This window comes from Lipotes vexillifer, unplaced genomic scaffold (genome assembly GCF_000442215.2).
Source record: "Lipotes vexillifer unplaced genomic scaffold, Lipotes_vexillifer_v1.1 scaffold493, whole genome shotgun sequence".
Classification (NCBI taxonomy): Eukaryota; Metazoa; Chordata; class Mammalia; order Artiodactyla; family Lipotidae; genus Lipotes; species Lipotes vexillifer.
The window spans coordinates 742,960-755,283 of NW_006786277.1; the positions used below are offsets into that span (position 1 = coordinate 742,960).

Below are 12,324 nucleotides of genomic sequence, written 5' to 3' on the forward strand. Positions count from 1 at the left end.
TTTGGGATAGGCAAATATTTATCCAACAGGTCTTACACATCACCAACCATAAAGGAAAAGATTGACAAATTGAACTTCATTAAAATTAGGACATTCTGTTCATCAAGAGACCTGATTAACAGAGTGAAAAGGCAAAAAAATGAAATGAATAAGAAATTTATAATATACTTTACTTTTAAAAAGGACATGTTCACAACACTTACAAAAGATTCTTACAATTCAATAAGAAAAATGTATACAACTCAATTTACCTACTTAAATTGTACATAAGTATATGTTAGTACCCAGAAGTTCTACTCCAAGCTATACAGCCAATAAAAAAGGTGTGAATATGTGTACAAAAGGCATGTACAGGAATGTCCTTAGCAGCATTAAGTCCTAAACAGGACTATTAAAATTCAACAACAGAATGGGTAGAAAAATTGTAGAAGGCTCATAAAAAATAAATAAAAGAACAAAGTATTGCTATGTACAACAACATGGATGAATCTTGTGGACATATTGAATGAAAGAAACAAGACACAAAAGAAGCCAGACAATGGGGACTTCCCTGGTGGTGCAGTGGTTAAGCGTCCACCTACCGATGCAGGAGACACGGGTTCGTGCCCCAGTCCGGGAAGATCCCACATGCCGCGGAGCAGCTGGGCCCGTGAGCCATGGCAGCTGAGCCTGCGCGTCCGGAGCCTGTGCTCCGCAACGGGAGAGGCCACAACAGTAAGAGGCCCACCTACCGCAAAAAAAAAAAAAAAAAAAGCCAGCCAATGAAATTGTCTCCTGTATGATTCCATGCACATAAAGATTAAAGCCAATTTTAGATAAGAAATTAGAATATTACTTACCTTTGGGGAGAATGCACCAAGAAGGAGGCACAAAGGAAACTTCTAGGAGATGCTTATGTTCTCTATCTGGATCCCAGTGGTTTTCACGCAGTGTGTTAACTTTGTAAAATTTCATTGAGCTGTACACTTAAGATTTTTGCACTTTAATGCATGTTTGTTACATTTCAAAAATAAGGTTATAATAATTGATTGAACACTTGTAATTAGAGTAGAAGGACTTATGTGTGACTGTCTTGAGGCAGAGACAAATGGCTGTTTTGGAGAAAAATGGAAACTGTGTTCTACTGTAAACAGAACAGCTGTGAGAGGAAAATTCACTAAGCACTGCCAGAAACATTATAGACTTTTTATCACGTGTATGGCCAGTTATTTCTATCTTCTACTTAAAAATTAAACTCTTATACTGCACAATACTTTAATTAAAGCCCATTGAGTTTATAAAATAGCAACTATAAATCCTCTGTTTTAGTTCTCATAATAATAATATTTAACTCTTATTGGGTACTTTCTGTTTATCTGTTTTAAGTGCTTCCATGTATTAACTAATCTTAATACATAAAGTGAAGAAGTGAGATAGCTACTGTTATTATTTTCTTAAAAGGGAAAAGGATCCAGGGCTGGTAGAGGCCAAGTAGCATAATCAAGGTCCAAGGACTAGTGACACGTCATGAAACTAACTCGGGCATCTTAATTTAAAATTACGTGCTTTAAAACACTGTACTACACTGATTCCACCTCACGAAACATAACACAAACTCTATTCTTACATCCTCCAATGGAGGATGGACTTACTAACAATATGGTGATAGAACAGTCAGTGTGCCTCAGTTCGAGATTGAGGTTTGGGGTCATGAAAGTATACAGTGGGTGAAATACCCAGAGATGAATATATACCCGATTTTGCAATCATGGGGATAGAAAAAACACATAAGAATATACTTAAAGATAATTCCTAAGTATGCACATGAGCAGAACATAATAGCAGCAGCAGCACGGAGAAAACATGACATCGCCAGAGGAAGGCATCTTCTTTGTAGAAATGTATCTATTAGAATGCTTTAAGCTGCAAGTAACTGAATTCCCAAGTCAGTGTGGCTTAAACAATACATTTACTGCTTGTTATGGCTAGAAAAACGGAGGCTAGGTGTTCAATGATTGTTCAGTGTCAGGGAGACTCAGGCAGTATCTGCCTTTCTGCTCAGCCAAGGTGATAGGTCTGTCTTCAGGCTTGTCCCTCTTTGCACAACAACAGGTGCATCTTTCAATTTCACAAACTGATACATCAGTGCCTGAAGGGACATTTCCTCTTTTTGCATCTCTTTTTATCACAAAAGAAAACCCTTGCCAACCCTCTCTTCACCCCCAAGCAGATTTCTTCCTTTTTTTCAGTAGCCAAGGTTGCAAGGCAAGCCCATGCTAAGTCAATTACTGGTAGCAGGGATGGAGTGTGATGATTGCCTTTGACCAATTAACATTCACCTCCTAAGGATGCCAGTTTGAGAGGGTGTGAGAGGGCAAACACCCCCAGTAAATTGGAGGCTATGGGCTTGGAAGAAAGGGGGTAGGAGGCTGGTTTTGGGTTAGTCAACCAACAGTGTCTGCCACAAGAAAGTATTAATGCTAAAAGCGACTGTGGCTTTATAAGTAACAGCCTTAGCCACAAACCAAAGTGCCCCTTTTACATGAATTCTCTGACATTTTCTTCTGTCTACACTCAGATTTCTCAACAACAAATTAAAAATTGAGCACTATTATCTTTGAGTATTCCAGAATATTGTGTTTGATTACTCTTGAAAATGACATTTTCAGCATATACATTAAATCAGACATGACACGATGTATTACTGAAGTATTAATACTTAATATTGTGAATGTTTAATTATTTTATATAAAAATATGACCTGCAGTACCAAATTGGAAGCCGATAGAAACACTGAGACAAGGAATACAAACTTTTTTTTTCCCTTACCTGGAGAAAGTTTTGGAATTAAAACCTTAAAACCAAATCTAATTTTTCTTTAATGTGAGCCTTTAGGTGTCTGATCTGTGTATTGTGTGGAAAGGTTTATGATAGAAACATTCAAGAGTCAGTGATTTAACTTCATTTCCTAGCATCTCAATTCCCTTCTTCACAACTTAAATTCTCTTTGAAAATGTTTCAAGTAATGTTATTACTTTAAACTGTTTTTTATTTGATACTCAGTATACTTTTCAATACCACATTAAAATTGCAGTATATAAACGTGTTCTTCATCCGATGTGACAAATGACAGTTCTTTTACCACATACTTTGGGGTCTTCCATCAGTTTCCAGGAAGGAAAACCAATGCATGAGAGTTATAAGTAACTATCTGAAAAGTGCAAATGTAAGTCTTCTTTTGTGCTTAAGCTGCTACAAAATTGCAAAATTACACCTTCTATGAAAGTGGTACGTGCACCAAAACTTCACTTTCTGTGCCCTTCCTTTAGGTCATGTTTCCCTTTTGTCTCTTTTCTGTATTGTGAGACGAAGGAAGGTCTCATGTTCACCAGGGGCTTAGATTTGAATTTTTTGATCTGATAAAGTGTAATTGGGTGGTGTGGAAAGAGACAGGTAACAACTTGGGATGATTTGGGAAAGTCAAACTATCAGAATGTTTTACTTTATTTGACCATAGGCCATAGACGCTAGAATTTAGAGAAAAAAAATTGAGTTCATGGCTCACTACAGAAGGGAAGCAAAGGTAAGTAAATTAAATAAATGCTTAATAAAAAACATACCTGTAGAAGAGCACCACATTAATTAGGGTGAGCATTTTTCAATTTAAAATTAGTAATTTCCCTACTTCCAAGTATAGCGTGAATAACAGCGAAACTGACTCAGTTCACTATCAGTTCTAGGTTTGGATTTTGAATTCCTGTCAAGGTAGCGCTGATAAATTAACTGAGGCTACCCTTCATATCAATTCCATAAATGATTACATCATTAGAAAAAAAAAAAATGTTCTGTGGTCACCTTAGGACCCGAATGCAACGCATTTTATGCATGAAGTGGAGCTCTCAACTGTCAGGTAATCCTGAGTCACAGATCACCCACCATCCTATGAAACCTCTTCCGCATTTGGTCATCATCATCAAGCTTTTAACGGAGCCAAAAAGAACAACTTCCCAATTCTAGACAATATGGGTCTTGATAATGGAAGTGATGCCCTGGAGAAAATAAAAGGAAAAGACTTCTGCTCCCCAGCCTACCTTCTCCCCAGTCCCCTCTTCCCGCCCCAGTTCTCCTTCTAAGTCTCCAAAACCCAACGTGTTAACCCCACCTCCACCCTCTCCGCAGGCCCTCTGGGGGGCAGCTCCTTTTCTGTAAGGGTTGTTAGAGCCATTTTAGCATCGAGTCAGGAAGGAACTAGGAGAAGGGCCTCTGAAAGCAGGGGAGCTGTGAGGGGCGGAAGGACTTGGGGGCCTCCTTGCATACGCCTCCCACAGGGTCCAGACCTTCCACGCCCGGGTCCCTGAAGCCCAAAGCACACGCACAAAGGCCAAGTGTCCCGGCTTCGCTGGGCCGGGGGGTGAGGGGCGTGGGGAGAAGCAGGTCGGCCTCTCGTCGCTCCCGCCGCGGGCCCCCGTCCAGGGCCGGGCAGAGGTGGGGTGGGCGAGGAGGGGGAGCTCACGTCACGTGCGCGCGCGCTAGGACCGCAATAAATGCCCGGGAGCTCTAGGAAGCGGCGGAAGCGCTCGGCGCCTGGCTCTGCGCGGGGCGGCTGCACGGAGCTGGGGAGCGAGGTCGTCTCCAGCTTTCGCCGCCCAGCCCGGCTCGGGTCCCCGCCCCTCGCGCCGAGAAGTTCGGGCGCCCACCCTGGCGAGCTAACCGGGCAGCCGCTGTTCCGCCCCAGCCTCGGGCTCTTAACTTTGGAACACTTTTTGCCTGCTCCTCCTTCCAGGTCCAGGGAGGAGCCGCGGAGGCCGGGGCCCACGTTCCCCTGCAGGCAGCGCCCCCGTCGCCCGAGGAAGCGCCGTGCCCGGGTCCTGCCCGAACCGGGCTGTCTATGTGCAGTCGTGCGTGCGGGCTGCGGGAAGCCGGCCGTCTTGTTCGGCTCAACTCTCGTAGGGAACTTCACGCTGGAGAGGTAAGGGCATTTCTAAAACCGCACCGTCTTCTCCAATCTACTTTTGGCTTCTTAAACTCAACTTAAAAAAAAAAAAAAAAAATCAACGTGCAGAGAATGGTCGGTCACTGAGCGTGGTGCTCGGAAAGCAGCCACGATGATTTGTGGGAGCTCCTTCTTCTGAGTTTGTGAGTTTCACCTCCTCCCGTCGCGCCCTTTGGTTTGTGTTAAGTGAACAGTGCGCGCCTGCGGCGGGGGGGAGGAGAGGCTGTGAAGCTGCCCGCGTACTGTTGGCTTTATCGGGTGCGGGCCACAGGTTAGGCACACACTTTCTAGGAAATAAAGATTTTCTTCTTGACCTGTGGCTGTATAAGAAGAGACTTTCCCCAGCGACCGTAACTATTCACTCGCATTAATTCAGGAGTCCCTCTAGAAGTACCCATGGATATATGTGTGAATAACAGTTTGTACTTCTTTACATTACCCTCAATTTCATAATTTCGTTGACATTCTGAACCAGAGATGGGACACTTGAGATAATACCTTAGAACAGAGAGAAACGTGAAGCTCTGGATTGATTGATAAAACATTCTAGGGACATCATACCCTTTGCAGGCTGTATGTAGTATCTAGCCATTTAAAGCTTTGTAATTCAGAAATTATTTTCAAGCTTTGGCTCCTCTCGGTTACTTTTGCCATTTATTTTTGGCGTCATGCACATTATCTTGGAAAATATTGCTGTCTGTTTTGTGGAAACAATTGTGAAAAGTCCTCTGGAGGAAAAATGGATGGGAGAAAATTTATTTCAAAAAGTGCATGTCCATTTGCTGGCATTATATAAACAAATCAAACTGGCTCCATCCCTTTGTAACTGTTGGATTATTTTTGTTATTAGAAAATTAATATCTGCCGGGATTTTCACCCTAATTACACTGCATGTCCTTATAGCCAGACGGAGTGGAAGAACCTTTCTTGGAGCTTTTCCCGGGGACATCCTGAGATCATTCATTATGAAGTGTACTGCGCGGGAGTGGCTCAGAGTAACCACAGTGCTATTCATGGCCAGAGCAATTCCAGCCATGGTGGTTCCTAATGCCACTTTATTGGACAAACTTTTGGAAAAGTACATGGATGAGGATGGTGAGTGGTGGATGGCAAAGCAAAGAGGAAAAAGGGCCATCACGGACAATGACATGCAGAGTATCCTGGACCTTCATAATAAGTTACGAAGTCAGGTGTATCCAGCAGCCTCTAATATGGAGTATATGGTAAGAAAAATTTTCAGATGGTATGTACATAGAAATGTTTAATAATGCTATTAGCTTCCATGGTTAAATTCCATCATGCTAGTATTTAATCTTTTACTATTCGTCCTCTATAAAATTTCAAAAAAAAAAAAAGATTTTCTTCAAGCGTATCTTCTTCTGCACACTCTTTTATTAGTGCTCCTTTCATTCTAAGAGCTCTTTGATTTTCAGAGTAGAAGTAAATACCTTTAGGTCTAATGTTCCTACTAAGTACTTTAAATTCTACTCTTAGGAGAAAGATTCCTATGATGAAAGTGCTGATGGTTGGTGTATTTGCTTTTAAGTGACTTAGTAGAATAATTGTTTCCTAATTCCTAACCGATGGAATCTTCTTATGAATGGTGGATCTGAAAAAAATCAAGGATCAATAATTTGAAGATGCTTTCCAGATGGCTGATATACATATATGGATAGATAGGTAGATAGATATATGTCATTTCTTTTTTTTTCCTAGAAAAGAGTATTTTTATTAACTGTCTAATGCCCCCATCTTACCTTTTTTCCCTACATAGATAGGTAGATAGATATATGTCATTTCTTTTTTTTTCCTAGAAAAGAGTATTTTTATTAACTGTCTAATGCCCCCAGCTTACCTTTTTTCGCTACATTTTTTTTGAATTTTATTTTATTATTTTTTTATACAGCAGGTTGTTATTAATTATCCATTTTATACATATTAGTGTATATATATCAATCCCAATCTCCCAGTTCATCACACCACCACCACACCACCCCCCAATTTACCCACTTTGGTGTCCATACATTTGTTCTCTACATCTGTGTCTCTATTTCTGCCTTGCAAACTATATCATTTCTAATGGGCCATTGTTTCTTAGAAGTATGTAAATGACATATTGTAAAGTGTACGTTTCTGTGGTTGCTTTTTGTTAAGGAATACTTTGGCAATGGCATTTTTTTCTTCTTCTGGATTTGTTTGTGAACTTTGACGTGTGAAAATAAGCCTGGGTGAAGGATTAAATAAAAATATGTGACTTATCCTTAATAACCTTATATTCACTCTGAGAGTAAATTAGCAAGTTGGGGAAACAAAATTACTTTTTAAAGACTATTAGTTATTACTCTTGTAAGACTATGACTCATTAATATTAGCATACTTCATACCCTAAATATTCAGAAAAAAATTCAAAAATCTATACTACTTGCATGAATTAGGAATGCACTAGCAAAGGCTGATAATAATCATTGGTGACCGCAAACTTAAGGAACAGTGGTGCTAACATTTCTCCTTTGGACACATTGCAGGGTGCAGTTAATTTGAATACATTCTGGTTTTTACTTTTTTTTTTGCACTTAACATTAGTTTTGATAGGTATTCTCTATTTAGGTAACTTTCATGAAACATGGAAATTCTAAGGTAACATTACACATTACAAAATATTTCATTATATTGTTTTAACTTTTTCTAGAAAAATATTTTACCCTAAAGAAAGTAGGTAGCACTCAAGAGAACTCATCAGAGATTAAGAATCGGGCCAAACATCAGGCCATCAGGGTTTAAATTCTGGCACTGATACTAGCTAGGTGACTGTAGGCAGCTTATAAATTTCCCTCGACTTCAGTTTCTTCATGTCTAGCACATGCACTCACCTCAGAGGGTTGTTGTGAGGATTATGTGAGGAATGAGATGACCTGTGTAAAGTTTAGCTCATTATCAGGCATATTGCAATTACAAGGTCCCAGTAAATGTTACTAAGACATATAACCAATTTTATGTCTCCTTATACTGTTTAAATAGAATATCTGAGGAAATTGTTCGCTCTTTTCAAAATTCTGTGCACGATATGACATCTGTAATGTCTCACATTTCTGATTTTTGTGTATTTTAAAGTGTTCAAAGTACAAAATTCTATGACTTTTTCATCTGTGAGCTTTCAAACAGAAAGAGTCAATTATGGAGCTTTTTCAAGTGGGCCACTGTATGCTTATTCCATGTGGATAGGTATTCAGTTACTTTTTATTTAAAATAAGGAAGAACTTGAGAGTTTAAACCCACAAAAAGAAATCTGAGAATATTTGTGTGTGTTTTAAGTAATATGGGAATAATGAAAGAACATTCTGTGATTTGTTTTCATGTCTGACTTCCAAAGAAAATAACTGCCTATTGTATGATGTCTGGTCTAGGATGTTTATATGAGTTTCTTTTTAGTTTCACTGGTTTCATTCTGTCCTTGAAATGTAGATTCAGAAACCAGCCAGCGTTTATGTTGTGTTGCCCTTAGATACTGTTAGTACTGGAACTATGTCCTGGCCAATAACTGGGCTGCAGAGGAGTTTATTTCCCAGTGGTAGTACTGGAACACATTTTCTAGAAAACATATTTATAGGAAAGTCTAAATGAACAATACTATTTTCTTTGAAATACTGTTGGTTTATATCTTACATATTAATAATGGAAGTACAGATGTAGATCAACCCGTGAAAACAAAATTTGTTCAAATAGTTGTTTAAAGTGTATTTATTTTGATAAAACAAAATTAAAAACTAACTAAAGAGCCACTTCCTATAAAATCTGCAATGCCCTATGATAAGTGCCACCACTTTTGGCCACTTACACTCTATGTGTCATATTATGTTAAAAATTTGCATAGCCAGTTACCTTATTTACATTTGGTGCTTATTTTAGTGTACTCTTTGTGCTTGAACTCTGGCAGCCAAGGCACATCCACGTTTATTAACATCACAACGCTACCCATACTCTAATGCTCATTTAATAGGGTTAATAATGGCTTTTGCAAGGCCACCTTTTCCCTTGAAGAGCTTATAGGCTGATTGAGAAGAAAGAATAGACATATTTGAAAATTTTCAAGTGAGCAAGGACACAGAGTTCTTTGTTCACATGTATGAATAATGCCAGGGGAGCACAGAATAATGGAGAATAATTTAGGAATATTCCTAAGCGAGAGAGTTAATCAGCGGGGAAGATGAGGTTTATATTGTTCCTGGAAGGTGATCAGGACCACAAATTGTGGCCAAGAGTGGAGGCCATTTCTCAGTTAGAAGAAGAGGAACCAACACACATGGGGTAAGTGGCAGGCTGGTTGTAGGAAACTAGAAGCAGAATAGGTTGATGAAAGCAAAGCCCTGTGGCAGAATCAGGAAGGGGAGAAACGCGTTGTTAATGATAGAAACCAGTCAACTTAAGGAGAGAGATTACCAGCATTTAACTTAGGATACATTGAAAAACTGGGGCTTTTAGGTCATCAAATGAAGCTGTTACTGAAGAGGCGGTGGATTTTTGAGGAAAAAACACTGGCGCTGGACCTCGGTTCTCGTGTTGTCTCTGCTGCTTACTGGTATGTGAAGTCTGACGGTCAGCAATCATTTTGGGCATTGCTTTTCTCATCGGTAAAATCGATGTAGGAATATAAAACCCACAGGCTGCAGTGAGGTAAGAGATTTGACCCTGTTGAGCACACTCTTAGTTTTCTTCAAGCCTTTGCTTTCCATGGGTTTTGACCCCATCACTTGGTTCTTTTATTTTTCTGGTTATTTCTTCAGCATATTCTTGTTTGCTGTTCATCTCTTAAAACTTTACTTTTGGCCCCAACGGTTTTACTTTGGGCCTTCTCCCTTCCTACAGGACTTTATCTACCCCTTTGACTTTAAATACCATCCGTATATTGATGGCTCTGTAGTTGACACTCCATCCAACAGTCCTCCTTGAGCATTGTTTTCCTATTTCCTACTGCCCACTGGGTCCTCTCCATGTAATTTGACTCCCCAGTTACTTCAAGGTTAAGATTTCTAAAAAGCAAATGAGTTGCTTTTGTTCCATCCTTGCCCAGGGTCCTACTTTTCTCCCTGGATGTCATGGACATCGGCTTAGTCCTCTCTAGACAGAAGACAAACAAACAAAAAGCAGAAAATTGGGCACATCCTCAGCTGCTGCCTTGCTCTTATTCCTCCTACCCACTTCCACGTAAAATTCACGCACGAACATAAATACACAGTTACTTGCCAGATTCTCTAGATTCTGTCTCAGAAATGTCTTTTGAATCCATGTCTTCTGTTTCATCCTAACGGATGCTCGTGGTCTCGCCCTCCTCTACCACCCCCGTGATGGGTACCGCAGCTTCCCCTGCAATGGACTGTACCGTCTAGTCCTACTTTATTTCTACTTTAGTCCGCCTTCCTCTCTGTTACTCAGTCTGTCTTTTCCCTCAGACAAATCTCTGGTGGTCACTCAGCTGCCCAAAGCTTCTGTGAACTTCTGGCTGCTCGCAAGCTAAAGCCCACCTTGAATAACTTACAAAAGGTCTAGCCCAATATGCCCCATAGCCTCAACTCCCTTGCGTATCTTTGAATCTGTGTTCACACTTAAAATATACACTGTTCTTAGAGATGGTGGTGTTCCTCATGCCTCTGTGCCTCTTTGCTAGTTCAGTTTCCTCTGTGCCCGGAATGCCTGTGCATCCTGTCTCCTCCTGACAAATTCAAGACTGCGCTCAGACTCTGTCTTTCTGTAAAGCTTCCTCTGATGCGCTCATTCCCCTGCCCCACTCCTTCTGTGCTCCTAAAGGATTTTATTCAAGCCTATTTATAGTATTGAAATTTTGTTGCGATTCGATATATATGTATCTATTTCCCTTTCCAAGACTGAATTCCTAGAAGGGTAAATATATTTAAATATTTATATATATAAATATTATATTTATATATATAAATATATAAATATAATATTTATATATATAAATATATAACAGGGTTATATATTTATAACCCTGTGCCTGAGGCAAAGAAGTACTCAGTAAATACTTGTTGACTGAACATTGCTGAGTGATAGTAAATATGTGTTGAATAAAGGGAGGGATGGAAGAATAGGTAAGATTATATATGAGATAAATATGAAAGACAGGTAAGAAAGGGGAATTAAAATAATAAAAGTTCTGGAAGGTAGGATATCACCAACACCAGAGATAGTGACATGGAAACTGGAAATACCAGAGATGAAGGAATAAATAATTCAGTATTTTTAAAAAATATTCATGCTATGCTGCGGAGCGGCTGGGCCCGTGAGCCATGGCCGCTGAGCCTGCGCGTCCGGAGCCTGTGCTCCACAACGGGAGAGGCCACAACAGTGAGAGGCCCGCACACAGCAAAAAACAAACAAACAAACAAAAACACTTGCCATGGGAAGACCCCTACCCCTGATGGTTCTGAATTGAGAATCTCTGGAGAAAGAAGTCTATGTGATCAAAAAAGTGAGGACACTCTTCAGAGCATATCCAGTAAAAATTAAAAAACAAAACACCAACCAACAAACAATAAAAACCTTGTTCAAGGGGGAAGAAACAAAAACTGAAACAAAGGTCTATTATTTGACACAACTGAATAAATTAATGAATTTACCCCTTCTAACAAATTTTTAATAGAGCCTCTAAAACTTATTGATTGGCTAAAATCCAAAATAGCTCACTGTGATAGAAAGCGTACCTAAGTCTAGAATGTATTTTAGCAACATAAGGACACGTTACCTAAAAATGACATGTGTCATTATATCATGCTAATTATATAAGCCATTTTCCACTATTATAACTATTATCATGTCTTTTAGAGAACTGCTTTTTTAATTTTATTTTATTTATTTTTTTATACAGCAGGTTCTTATTAGTTATCTATTTTATACATATTAGTGTATATATGTCAATCCCAATCTCCCAGTTCATCCCACCACCACCATCTCCCCATTGACAGATACTCTGCTGGGAGGGTTGATGGCTGTGCCTGCTTGCTCTCACTTCACATATGGTGAGACTAGGGGCAGAAACTTTGCACAGCATTTTTCCAAATGTAGAACAAAATATATGTGGATATTTATCCTTTTGCTGGGCAACTAGAGGCTCCAAGCCAAATAGCCAGTGGTACTTGCTGTCCATGGTACATATTGATGCAAACAATGGCTTAGTTCCAGTTGGCACATATATTCTTTATATGGTCATGTTTAACACTGGAAATCCAGATATTTTTCTTCTGTGCTTCAGTGCAGCAGATAATTCCAGAAACTGGACAGGGGATAACCTAGTTTGCTGAACAGGGTGACACTAGTCTGAGTTCTGTCCTATTTCTGAC

At 39.7% G+C, this 12,324-nt stretch overlaps 1 protein-coding gene across 1 annotated transcript in view; it reads left to right on the forward strand.

Annotated features, from left to right (window-relative positions):
- The first annotated feature begins 4,904 nt into the window (after positions 1-4,904).
- CRISPLD1 (cysteine rich secretory protein LCCL domain containing 1) overlaps positions 4,905-12,324 on the forward strand; it is a 44,639-nt gene continuing 37,219 nt past the window's right edge. Inside the window, exons 1-2 of the mRNA XM_007458442.1 lie at positions 4,905-4,948; positions 5,876-6,195. Coding sequence (XP_007458504.1) covers positions 5,938-6,195 — 258 coding nt within the window. The 5' untranslated portion in view covers positions 4,905-4,948; positions 5,876-5,937. The remainder of the gene's footprint in view (positions 4,949-5,875; positions 6,196-12,324) is intronic.